Source organism: Ixodes scapularis, unplaced genomic scaffold (genome assembly GCF_016920785.2).
Source record: "Ixodes scapularis isolate PalLabHiFi unplaced genomic scaffold, ASM1692078v2 PGA_scaffold12__126_contigs__length_90152505, whole genome shotgun sequence".
NCBI classification, from domain to species: Eukaryota; Metazoa; Arthropoda; class Arachnida; order Ixodida; family Ixodidae; genus Ixodes; species Ixodes scapularis.
Window position 1 is genome coordinate 72,781,967 of NW_024609838.1, and position 12,431 is coordinate 72,794,397.

Below are 12,431 nucleotides of genomic sequence, written 5' to 3' on the forward strand. Positions count from 1 at the left end.
GTGGAAGCTTCTGCAGCCAGAAGTTGAGACGCTGCGACGACGGCGAGACTCGCATTTGCTCGCGCTTCTCGCCAGGATTTCTATGACTAACCGCCAGGATGGCGACATCCGGCCCCTTACCACTGCGTTATACACATGGTACTTTCTGGAACGTTCTGGACAAGAACGCACAATGGCTCTCAAGACCAAGACGTCATGTGACACTGCGACGTCCTGCGGTCAGATAAACGCGAGCAAGAAAGGTCCCTGGAGGGTTCCCATCTAAAGCTGTCTATTAATAGGTACTCTGCATGAAGAGGTTACCCGCTGCACAAGAACCTCACCATCCTGCAGCATCGTGTGACGCCCAAAAGAGGATTACGTCCAAGCACGCTCTGACAGCTGACCGAAATGTTAGCAGTGTGAACTTAGATGTCGGAATGCCCGCTTCCGCACCACGCGGAAATGGCCGGAGTCGCAGAAAAACGTGGCACGCGGTAGGACCCCGCTGATACGTTCTCGGTTTCTACGTTTTCCCGGTCCTAACGTTCACTACCGCCGGTGAAAGGTGAATGCGCCGATGTCGGACGCCTGCTTGCGCGCTGTGCGACATGCAACGGGGGCCACCAGCGAGCGATCGCTACCTGTTCAGCTCGTCGTCGTGCAGGTGCTTCCAGTTCATCTCGCAGGAGAAGGCCGACCGCATACCGCCCATGTCGACCGCCGAGATGCGCAGCCAGTCCACGGGGCGCGTCGAGACGTTCAGCAGCTGGCGGAGCTCGAAAGCCTTCGCCTGCTCGATCTCGCCGTCGATGACGCGGATCCGCTCCGTCAACTCCTCCTTGGAGACCTTCTCGGAGATCATATCGTCGCCCCTTTCGTCGGCCGCCAGCAGCCTCTGCGCCATGGCCTCTTTTCTGTCCATCAGCGATTCAATGAGCTGCTGCAGCAGGCTGTTCCGGACCCCGTTCACGAGCATCCGGATCTCCTCGGTCGACCAGCGGACCGCGATGTCCAGGTACGGATCCTGTTCGCGGTTCTGGCGCTTGGTCACTTCGTCCTGGTTGGGCGGCGGGCGCATGCCGTTAATGTCCCGGAAGTACGGGTGGTGGAACACGAGTCCGTGGTGCCAGTTCTTACGGTGCGTCGGCATGGTCGGCCGGTTCACGCGTTCGGCGAGCTGCTTGGGCAACTCGCGCTGCAGCTGGCGGTTGTTTTCTAGCGTGACCGTCAGCTGCCCGATGGCTTCGGTGAGGATCTCACGATACGCGCGGTTCAGTTCCAGGCAATTCTCGAGGTTGTTGGGCACTTCGACGAAGCCAGAGCCGGTGAGAGACTCGTCATCGTCGTCGTCGTCGTCACCGTCGTCTTGTTCTTCGTTGCTGCTGCCTTCGTACACTTCTAGCGAAAGCGTGTCGATTTGGAGGGGACGGAGCTCGGTCATCACACTCTCCTCGGCATCTCCGTCGTCCATTCCTGCTGATGATATTATGCGAGCTTTACCCCTCTAGTGGCTTCCGAACGTCAAGGGTGGCGCAGCAACTAGCTTTAGGCAGGCCAGTCACTTTGACATTTTTGGGAAACAAACGTCAAACGTTGTGGTGTCAATTCGACGACAAAACAAGCGCGCGAACACGAACTAAAAACGTTTTCGCCGAGTGGATTTGGATCGGATTGCATAAAGGCAGCCGACGCGGCCGACGGCCCGAAGTTAATCTTCATTTCAGTACAACCGTGTTGGTGCAAAGTGGCTTAAGTAAACTTACTAAATTTAAATTAAACAACATTACTTTGCATAAATTTAAGTTTTTTTTTTACCGTTTACTAGCACGTTTTTGGGTAGGTTGGGTGCACAGTGAGGATGAGTCGGCTTGTTGGCGTGCTTCAGGAATCAGAATGTCTGCCTGCTTGCTTGGCTCATTTTCTCGTTCCTCTCGTTCCAATCCGCATCTATGGCTAACATAAAGTCGCTTCGCGGGAGGGGAGCCATCTATCGCCAGTGAACGAAACAAAAAACAATAAATGCCTCTCAGTTCGCGCGAAATAAAAGAAGAGATGAGTCACTGCGCGTGCTGCACGTGCCTTCGCGCCCCCCGAGCGTCCCAGTAATTTCTAGCGTCAAACGGCGGCTTTTGAGTCGAATGCTCGGCTGAAATCCTCATCTCACCTGGCGGTCAAACGGGGGTCTTGTAAATATGGCGGCCGGGTTTGAAGGAGTTGTTTTATCCAGCCTGTCCGATACCGGTGAAATCACGCAGAAGTTTCCCCTCCCGCTGCTTCTGACAGTCGCCGACGAGTCGGAGAATTTAATCGTCAAGTTCAAAAAGCGTGAGTGGATCGCCGCACCGGCGCCTTTTACCCGCTTCTCAACGGCCGATTTGCTAGGCCGTTTCTTTGTCTCGAACGGCGCTTTTCGGGGGGGCATTGTTTACAATGGGCCCGGATCCTACTCGTTTTCCAGGCCCTTTTAGGCTTAAGACGCTCCAATTCGCACCGCAGTTCGCTTTCTACCACTCCGAAAATTGCTTGTTTTTAATCGGCGTTTTGGTAGAAAGCGAACGCCGGGGCCAAACGGTTTTTGTATGGATGTTCGACGCGCGGTGCGTTGCGACATCTTGTTCGATGGCAAGGCAGTGAGCTCGTGAACCGTCATCGGCACGTTTCTTGTTTTTAGTTGTCCTTTTAATTTTCGGTACCATCCTCGGTGGCATTTTGTTTTTTCTCCGGGACGAACGCTTCGAATCGTAGCCTTTCCGCGTCGCAAAAAGGTCGCTACGGGGTGCACCTCGTTTTGCGCGGCAGCCGTTTTCTTCGCAGCCCTCTCAACCGCGTGGCTTTGGCGACGCGCATTGCGTTTATTGCGTAATCGCTCCAGATTTATTAAATATCGACCGTTTCTTACTTTTTTTTTTTCTCTCCTTCATTTGACTCATGAGCGTTCGCGTTAGTCACCGATGCGCTTTTTTCTTCCCAAATACCGACATAGAGGACGGCTAGAAATTGCGAGGTTTTTCTTTGGTCGTTTCGTTCCGTGAAACGCTTGTCGACACTCTCTTGCTTGTTTGTTTTAATTTATTTTAAACGACGATTGCGTTTAGCGACTTCATTCCGTGACTACGTTTAGAGACTTGGGAATCTTGCAGATCGTTGGACTGCGCGATCATGCGACGGGTGTTTGCTGTTCGTTTGCCATTTACTGGGCGTTTATTCGCGCAAAATTGTTTAAAGTTAAAATCTTATTGATGGGGATTGCGACGGCGTCACTTCGTCTACCGTGGTGTTCCCTGCGCCGCGCCGAGAACCACCAGTAGTACTGTGCGGTGTTGCATATGTAACCCGGAGAACGTCATCCTTGTTCTTGACGCGCGTTCGTGTTTCGAAGAAGTCGGCGCGGTAAATTCACATTTCTCGATTTTTCGAGGTGACTCGAGCGAAAAATTGCCGAAAAAAGATAAAAGTAGTGATGGAAATTAGCCGTCAATCATGCACAAATAAAATAAAAAAAAGTGATCGTGTACAAAGTGCAAGAAATACTTTTGTTTTTGTTTAGTTTCTTGGGTTCCTTTATAAAGCAGCCGCATTTCTCGATTTTTTGAAGGTCACTGAAGCGAAAAATTGCCGAAAAAAAGAGAAAAGTAGTGATTGAAATTAGCAGACAATCATGGATAAATACAAAGAAAAGTGATAGTGTACGAACTACAAGAAGAACTCTCTCGATTTTGTTTAGTTTCTGGAGTACTTCTGAATCGTTTAGAAAGCAGCCACATGCATAGCAACTGTGAACGCTTTCATACGAGGTAGGAGAAGAAAAAAAAAATTTGGAAGCTAAAGGAGACATCCTGAATGCAAAAGAGTATTTTTCTCCAGTATGTGGTCTTCTCTTTGGAGTGGGCAGTAACGAAAATACAGCTGGCGCTCAAGCAGGGCTTACAATCGCCTCATTTCTGAAATTTCTGGTGGTTTTAGATGGGCGAGATATCCTAACAGAGAGACTAATTGGGTATACTTTCGCTGTCACCTGCCATTGCCAATAGAAGATAAAACTGAAACAACTCTGTAAACAGTAAGGTCGGTCTGTCCTCTTTGACGAAAAGTCAGTGCGGTTGCGGCAACTTTATGCGAGATAAGGTTCATACTGATTTAGGCCTTTCGTTGCTACACAAAATAGTCTCTGAATTGAAAAAAAAAAAAGAGAAAGAATCAAAAACATGGTTACAAAATGACGAACAACAGCCTTGCAAATTTTTGTGAACAAGCAATGAGTCCGTGTAATTCGTTGTATGCTAAGCGTTAAAGCACCTACGTTATTGCAGCTGTTTGTAGTAGTCTACTAGTAATCAGAGTAACTTTTTTGAGATGCATACACATAGGTGGTACTTTGGAAGCAAGATGGGTATGCAGTGCGTTGTCAAAAACCCAGGGCCGTGGTTATGGATAGGTCGGTCATTTGGATTCAAGTTTTGTGTGAAAGTTGTTTATTTATTGCTATTTAAAAAAACTTGGAGTACAGCAGCTAGTTTGTACGTGACAGTGCTTCCTTAATTTAAAGGGAAGGTGAAACACTTCGAAAAAATGAGATAGAGGTTGATTCTAGCATAGTTTTATCCTGTGAATCTGAATATCACGTTTTGTTTCCTCTCAGGATGTGACTAAACACGAGAAACCTCTGACCGTTCGTTACGTCATAAGGAGATCTTTCTGCCGCCAAGCGCGTGTTGCTCGAGGGCCGCACATGCAGTCGCAAGCTTGCCAGGAATATACCCCCGCACTGGCACCACTTCTGATGTCTTTTTCTGCCCTTTTTAGAAATAGCAAGAGTGTGTGCATAGCTTTGATAGGCACTAAGGATGCGCAAATGGAGATTCTAAAAAGAAGGGTGCATTCAAGCGAGGAATGTGATGTCACGATTCTCTTTGAACAGTTGAGACTGAGGAGAAGTGGCCTTGCTTTATCTCCTTCTTGCTTCAGTTCACCTGCTCGAGGGGAAAAAGCAAAAAGGAGAGGGAATAAGGATCACTACGTCTCATGTCTCGTCGGCCACTTCAGCAGTGTTCAATCCCACACTTCTAAAACTACGGCTATCCGTTATAGATATAGCTGTATGAGTGATGTTTTTTTGGGGGGGTTTTTAGCGTTCCACCTATCACTCTAGCCTTGTTTTGTGAGCTCCACATATCGGTTCAGCATCCCTTTAACAAACAAATTTCTATCCCTTGTGGTTGAGAAAACCGAAGGAAATGCATTCTGGGTTCTATTCCTTCCAACCCTGGAGTAAGAAAAATTGTACATTCGCATGAGCTTTCAAAGAAACTCTGCGAGGCTTTGTCGAACTCGTGTACCTAAGGATTGGATTTTCTGCTGACGCAGAAGACGCAACGGTTAAGGGCAGTGCTGCCTGTGGGCGCCATTGCTATTGAAGTTGCAGAATGAAGATGCACTAGGTGATTATTTATAAATGAAACAGCACAGTGGACTGCACCTGGAGTTACCATGAATGTTATACAAACGAAACCGCTGTACAGTGGTAGCAACGAATGAGCATTTGATGCTTGGTACAGCCCATTGGAACTATTCAAAGGTTAAAAATAATCCATTTGTCGTCTGATACTGGGATCGGGCATGTGCCCTTTCCCTCTTTCATGGTGCCAAATCTGTTGAAAAGTGTGGATTTATGTGGATGGCTCTGCAGTTGAACAAAATAGTGCTGTCCTGACAGTCCTTGTGGAATCGTCTGTATAGTCCAGTCTCATCCTGCATGATTTGAATATTGAGCACGAGAAAACAAGTAATTTTATATATTTATAGACCGACACGGCGGGCTTGACGTCATGGAGCTGTGGCGGCGCTGCAATCGCGCCGGAGCTGGGTGGTGTGGGCAGAAAGACGCACGTTTCGCATGGGCGTCATATCATTTCAGCATGCCGCAAAGCATTGCACCGAAAGGTACAAAAGAAGTAGTGGAGTGAGTTTCCACAAGTTCTTGGCAGACTCTGAAAGGCACAGAAGGTGGGTAATATCCGTGGATCGAAAAGAATGGTCGCCTCACGCGAACGACCGTTTGTGCGGCAAGCACTTTCCTCAAGGCAAGTGCGGCTTCCATTTCAATCTCCGTCCCGAGGCTTGCTTATGTGCAGGGAAACCGTCGTCCGATCGAGACCACCCGGATTTTGTTCCCACGGTGTCCACGCACAAAGCACCGGCCAAGCGCTCGTCGGAGGCTCGCTACGCCCGTGCTATAGCACGTGCGAAGCGAGTAACGTATTTTGTTACTTCTTTTCGGTAACGCCTACAACATCTGCCGTTCTGTTGCCGATCCCCTCCTGCTTGAGGGGATCGGCGACAGAACGGCAGATGTTGTAGGCGTTACCGGAAAAATCAATGAAATACGTTACTTGTTACTTGCAAATAAAAGGAATACGTCACCGACCTACGTTACCTCAAAATAAATTGAAAGTGTTACCGCTACCAATAAAAAGTAACGCACGTTACTTCTGCATACCTGCCAACTCTTCGGAATTTTTCGTAAAATGTATGAATTGGGACTGATTTTACGAATCTTGCTTCAAATCTTACAAAAAATATATTTTTTAATTTTTTTTTTTTAATTTTTGTTTTATTTTTTTGTTGATGTTTTTGTAACTCCGTTGTTGGCGGTATCTTGTACCGCCACAAGAGGACAATAGGTACCGTCCACAGCAGGGTCGTGGTTTTTACTATCTGTCTATCCGGTGGCCACGGATCGAAAACCAATCCAAAGCTCAAAGCTTTTGTACGTGTGTTCGGCGGTGCACGGTTGCATGTTGGTTCGGCGTGTTCAGACGTTGTTGGGCCTCGTTGTTTCGGCCAGTTTCGAGGCAAGAAGTACGGCGTGTGTGTTTGTTGCACATGTAACTAGCATTCTACTGGCCACTGTGGCTTCACGGCGCAATGCCGAACTCCAAACCTCGAAAGAGGTACTTTCAGGTGTTTCTGAAGTCCTACACGTCAAAATTTCCGTGCTTCGTGCCGCCCGAAAAGCGAGAGAGAATTTTGGATTCTGTAGCACGTGCACGTGTGATGTAAGCGTTTCGCACGCTGGCCAGGCTGACAATAAGCTGCACATCGCTTCGCGTAACCTCCCCTCCTCAGCCCATCGGCTAAACTGCCGATGGGCTGAGTTGCAACATGTTTTTGCGGGGTGCCAGAGGATCTGCCCGCATTGAATAGCTGATGTGGCTGCACATTTCTTTTATATCAAACAATACTACTACAGTGTCCAACGTAGTGGCTAAAAACAAAAGGCGCTCAAATTATGTCTTCAGAAGAAGATTGGCCTTTCCGTACTGTTTTTCTTTTTTTGTTTTACACACATTGATGCCAGTTCTCTCTTATTTTTTTTTTTTTCTTTTACAAATTTGTATGTAAATTTAGGGATTCACTTCCTTCAAGGATGCAAATAATGTAGTTGTGGAGATGACATGCATTTTTCTCTTCTCTGAAAGCATGTCATTGTTTTCAGTCAACCTAGGTAGTCATTTTGAGAGCCTGCCCTAGACTTGCTGCAGATTGTACTAGCTACCCTCAGAGAGTCTGCTGCCAAAACTTCTTGTGCTTTGAAACTGGCGTATATCAATTAGGTTTTGTCTTCATCATTGTGAGAATGCCTGTAAGGTGAAGACAAAAAGGTCCTATACACCGTGGCTAAAAATTGTTTCCTCTCTTTCTCATTGTGTTGGTCAAAGGGAACACATTCTTTTTGTGCAAACTTGGGGGGCCTGATGATATGTGACAGTTGCGCAAGTTATGTTTGAAGGGTATTGTGCTGAGGGTGCCTGTACTTTTCTACGGCCATTTGGAAAGAGGGAAGGCAGAAGTAATAACTACAGAACCTTTAAGCCCGCTTCCCCACATTCTATTCCATGGCTGTAAACATATTGTCAATCGCAGTAAAAAAAAAAAAAATTGTAATTTGCAGTTAAAAAGCTTCCCAAGACCCCAAAAAGGGTTTAATTGTTTTTGTGCAAAGCGCTACACTATGAGCGTCAAGACGCCACCGCACAATTAACGTCTTGCTACAGTTTGCCAAGAGAAGCAAACACCAGCCAAAACCAGAGGGCCACCTTGAAGGTCTTTAAATTTACTTGTTTTCGTGAAAGATGTGTTTATAATTGTGTGAGCGAGGGTGTACATATCACGTCTATAAACTATTTCAAGTTCTGTTTGGTTGTTTCATGCGACTGAAGGAAAGGGAGCGGGGAAGATCTGAGCATTCTGTTCTTGACCTGTGGTTGCCTTCATTGGTGGGTCGTGATTTGTAATAAATATTGGCACGGATATGAAGCGGGCATTTTTTGTCGCCTGGCTTTTCAAACTTTGACACGGTCACGGGGGAATGGTTTGAGTCAAAGTGGCGCGGATCTGTGGCTGCTCTAAGTTACCCCAGGACGAAACTGTCAGAATAGGTGCAGTTTCATGACCTCGTAAAAATGTTTGCAGCATCCAGTAGTCACATGAGAAGCCATGATTGCGGAGTTGGACAAAGTTCAGCAAAAGCTGCCAATATCGTTTGCAGCTCCTTTAGTTGGAATCTCTTCTCTGAAGTTTGCATGTTGTGTGCTTTCCTAATCTCATATTGTGAATGATCGAGTTGTTTTCTTTCCTGCTGTTGAAATCTTATCGTGCCGATAATGTGGGATGCGGCAACTCTGACCTTGACGTCTGCTTCCACGGTGTGTTTGTTTTCCTAATGTATGGACTGAAATGTCAAAGGCATGGTCACATTTTTGGCAAGTGTAGTTAACTCTCCCGAAGGCCTTTACAGTCTTCCCATCTGGACTTTTTATTTAAGTGAGAAAAAGAGAGAGAGAGAAAATAAATTAAGGTAAACTCCAAAGTGATTTCTGAAGTCGCATTTAACTGTGAATATTTGTAGAATATTTTTCAGAGGTGGTGGCAAACCAATCTATCAAGGTGGAGATTCAAAGCATTCTAAATGAGTGACGCGCCGAGCCAATAACTATCGTCCACCACCGTTGTTGGTGACCCGCGCTAGGTGACGTCAACTTGTGTCTTTGAAAAGTGCTCTGGCTGCATGTGTGGTCACGGCAAAGTCAGTCTGACGCTCAGTACGTCGAAAGCTTTGTGCAATTGTCTATTGTCCGCAACGTCGCCACCTTGGTTTTGCTTTAATTGAGGTGGAGAGGTGTATGTCGCAAAGTTTTAGTTTCCTTCATATTTCTTCGTAAAAAAGATATTCGTAAGTGCTCTTTCATTACAACACGAGACCAAACCTGTCTAGAAATTTGGAAAAAATGTCCTAGCTTCCTTTGAGCTGCTTTTAAATGAAAGATCATTGAACCTTTGAAACACCCAAGTATACTCAGGCTTAGTTTTTTTTTTTCTGCCACTCACAACTGGACTTTCAGTAGGCCTTATGTTGTGGTTTCACTTTTTGATGGCATGTGAAAATGTTTGTTTAGGCTAATTTCGCTTCGGTATGCTCCTTTACCGTTACGAAAGGCAAATCTATGTATTTCAACCTGACGTATGGCAAACCAAGATTTAAAACTTGCTAATGAGCTTCGTATTTGATTCGTGAATACAAAAAATACAATTGGTGTGCAGACAAGCTTGTGGAAGTTTACCATGGTAAATTTAACCCGAGACTAGGCCAGAAGGAGGAAAAAAACTTCTGATAGTGGTACAAAAAAGAAAGTGGGACAGACAGTGTCTCAATCTCGGCTATAGATTTTACTTAATCACACCTCCTTATAGTTCTTCCTCTTTCAGCTCCAATCTCGAGTTAAATTGATTGCATTAAATGTAAAAACGGCGGAAATTACAGTTTTAAATAAGGGAACGGCCAGGTGAGGCTCTCAAAAGACAGGTCGAGGTACCACCGCGCATTACCATGTCTCGATAAAAGTAATACGAGAAAAGCTGTCCTAGTTTGGAGATTTGCAAACATTTTTCCCTAGAACTATGTGTCTTTGGTAAGTGAATATTCTTCACAAAACATGCTACAGTGTTATTGAGACCAAAATTTCTGTTCAGCATGTAGGGGGGAAAAAACCGGCACTTGTAAGGTTAAGGGAACGGAATTTTGTGTTTCCTCTACGCTTTGACAGAAACGGTCAAGTGAGCCTCACAGCCCCGAGCTAGCATGAATCGTGTTATCAGCTGTTGAGAGAGCACAGGTGGCATGGTGCAGCAGCTGTGGCTGGATTCTGGGGATGCGTGTTGCTGGCTGAAGTGTGTCACCTGTGTCACAGCTGTCGGAAACTCGGTACCTGCGCACTTTTGCATCTTGTGGATTTGTTCAGAGACTGAGATGCAATGTATAGTGGGGACCCTTCTGTTGACTGATGTTATTGAGGGTAGAGTTGCCTGTTTTCTCGCAATGCATATTTTTTGCTGTAGCTTTTACGTATTTGATTAAAATTGGTTTAAACCAGATGAGGCCACTGTCGTTTGCTACAGGGGTCATATTTTAAAACCATTTTAGGTACAAAGAAACAAGCCATAGTGCAATCTTTTTTTACAATTTTTCTCGCTATCACAATATCTTTTTTATTCCTAAACAGTTGTTGCAGGTAGGCTCTTCTTTTAATGAGTGTTTTTCTCGGGTAACAGACGGAACATTATGTAGGCCTCCTGGCAGTTCCTGGGTGCTGCAATATTTTTTTATGCATAAGCGAAATGACCGGGAAAAGGCACCTTGTCCACGTTGCACCAACATTTGTTTGTCGTATCAACTTGGGAAGTAACGTTTTGAGTGTGGTGTACACGATAGAAAAATCGTAACGTCAACCCGGTTGTGGAAATCTGCTCTGCAGGGGGGGCTATTTGCACGTGACTTGCAAGGGCAGTTCACCCTGCATTACCATCATTGTAGGTTTCCTGCTTGTTTCTTGGGTGGCACGCTATTTTTGAAATGTATAAAACTGCTATTGTGTCGTTGCGTAAAAAAAAAAAAAAATTGCTTCATTAATGGCGGTTTTTTGCGTATTGCTGTGGGTATTGAATCACATTTAAAATCTTCAGATATCGAGTTGCAGAAAGAAGTGTGTCTGCACATGCGGCACATTTTCCGAAAATTTGCTTATTTGCCCACACAAGAATTTTTGCACGTTTCTGCATATTTTAAAATGACACGGGTGACAAGTGTCCAAAGCTTGCGGCTAGCAAACGACGCAGGCAGCGCCTCCATTCGGAAAAGTCGGATGCGGCTTTAAATGCTATCCATTGTACAGCATCTGTGGGTGCTTCCACAACTGAAGCGATTTAACACTTGAGCCAAGAAGAGCTTTGACGTTGCATTTGTGCTGGCTGCGTGGCAGTGTAATCTTGTTCTCGCGGTAGAACGGGGCAAATTGTAAGTGCCGACATCGGTGGCCTTCAGAGAAAGAGAGTGACAGAAAGGCGGAGAAAGAAAGCAGACGATAGGTTAGGCGTGTTCGTTTTGCCGTGGCGAGTTGAAGTTGTTCAAGTGCTGGCCATCTTTATTCATTTTTCTACAATGTGCTGCTCCGGTGTTTTTCTTCAAATTAAGGCTAGAAAAACACTAGATACAGACCTTGCGAGTGACATTTTTCTGCTTCTTTGCGTACATCAAAACGTCGCTAACAATGTGGTACCGTCCGGACCGCGTCTATGCCCCGCTGCTTCGAAGCGGCCGAAATGAACGGGACCTTTCGCTCTAGATATTCATATGAACTCCACGCGCATTGCATACCAGCTCATTGAAGTTTGCCGAGGTGGGCTCACTATTCTCTGGCTTTCAGGAGACAGCAATGGGCCGGAGGGAGTGCACGAGGTGGAGGTTTTCAAGGACACGGACACGGCCCGCGTGGGGAAGCGAGCCTACGTAATTACTCATGGCAAGGGCACCCTCTTGCTACAGTTCCCCACGTGCGAAGGTGAGAGTCGTGGTCGGCCGCCTGCTCGGTCTTTCTCGTGTTGACGTCTTGAATCTTGACTTTTGTTATAGACCCTTTCAGGCAACATTTCATGGGCGCCGCCATCTTGACGTCACGTGACCCCGCCGCCATAGCCGCCCTTCAGTTTCTCGCCGTTCCTCCGCGTTGTGTGCTGCACCGGCCACTACCGAAGCTTTGTTTTCGCGTTCTTTTACGTTCCGCGTTGAAATCGTGTGGTTTCTTTAGGTCTTTTCGATATTTCGGGCTTTCATTTAATCATTTGATATCTATATTTTAACAAAGCTCTTGTATTTTCTTATTTATGAAATGGAATCGGACAGCGAATGGATCGACGATACAAGATTATGGTTTCAGAGACCATGTAAGTTCATCCCATTCTAACGTTTTTCTCCCTAATAAAGGGCAGTCAACGACATTGCGACATATGCAAATTTCAACTGACGCAGTAAGGCTATCCAGTCGTGCTTGTCGCTGCGTGTGCGCGCTCGTTTCCGTAAAGCCGACCCGCATGTAAGCGACTTAGCGTGCGACGAG

General features: G+C 46.2%; 2 protein-coding genes across 2 annotated transcripts in view; one reads left to right on the forward strand and one right to left on the reverse strand.

Moving 5' to 3' along the window:
• The window catches only part of LOC8029830, a 59,123-nt gene extending 57,458 nt beyond the window's left edge, over positions 1 to 1,665 (reverse strand). The window contains exon 1 of the mRNA XM_029992979.3: positions 624 to 1,665. Within this exon, the coding sequence (XP_029848839.2) occupies positions 624 to 1,453 (830 nt within the window). The 5' untranslated portion in view covers positions 1,454 to 1,665. The remainder of the gene's footprint in view (positions 1 to 623) is intronic.
• Positions 1,666 to 2,018: 353 nt separating this feature from the next.
• LOC8029832 (histone-arginine methyltransferase CARMER) overlaps positions 2,019 to 12,431 on the forward strand; it is a 53,436-nt gene continuing 43,023 nt past the window's right edge. The window contains exons 1-2 of the mRNA XM_029992980.4: positions 2,019 to 2,307; positions 11,742 to 11,876. Of these exons, the coding sequence (XP_029848840.1) occupies positions 2,175 to 2,307; positions 11,742 to 11,876 (268 nt within the window). The 5' untranslated portion in view covers positions 2,019 to 2,174. The remainder of the gene's footprint in view (positions 2,308 to 11,741; positions 11,877 to 12,431) is intronic.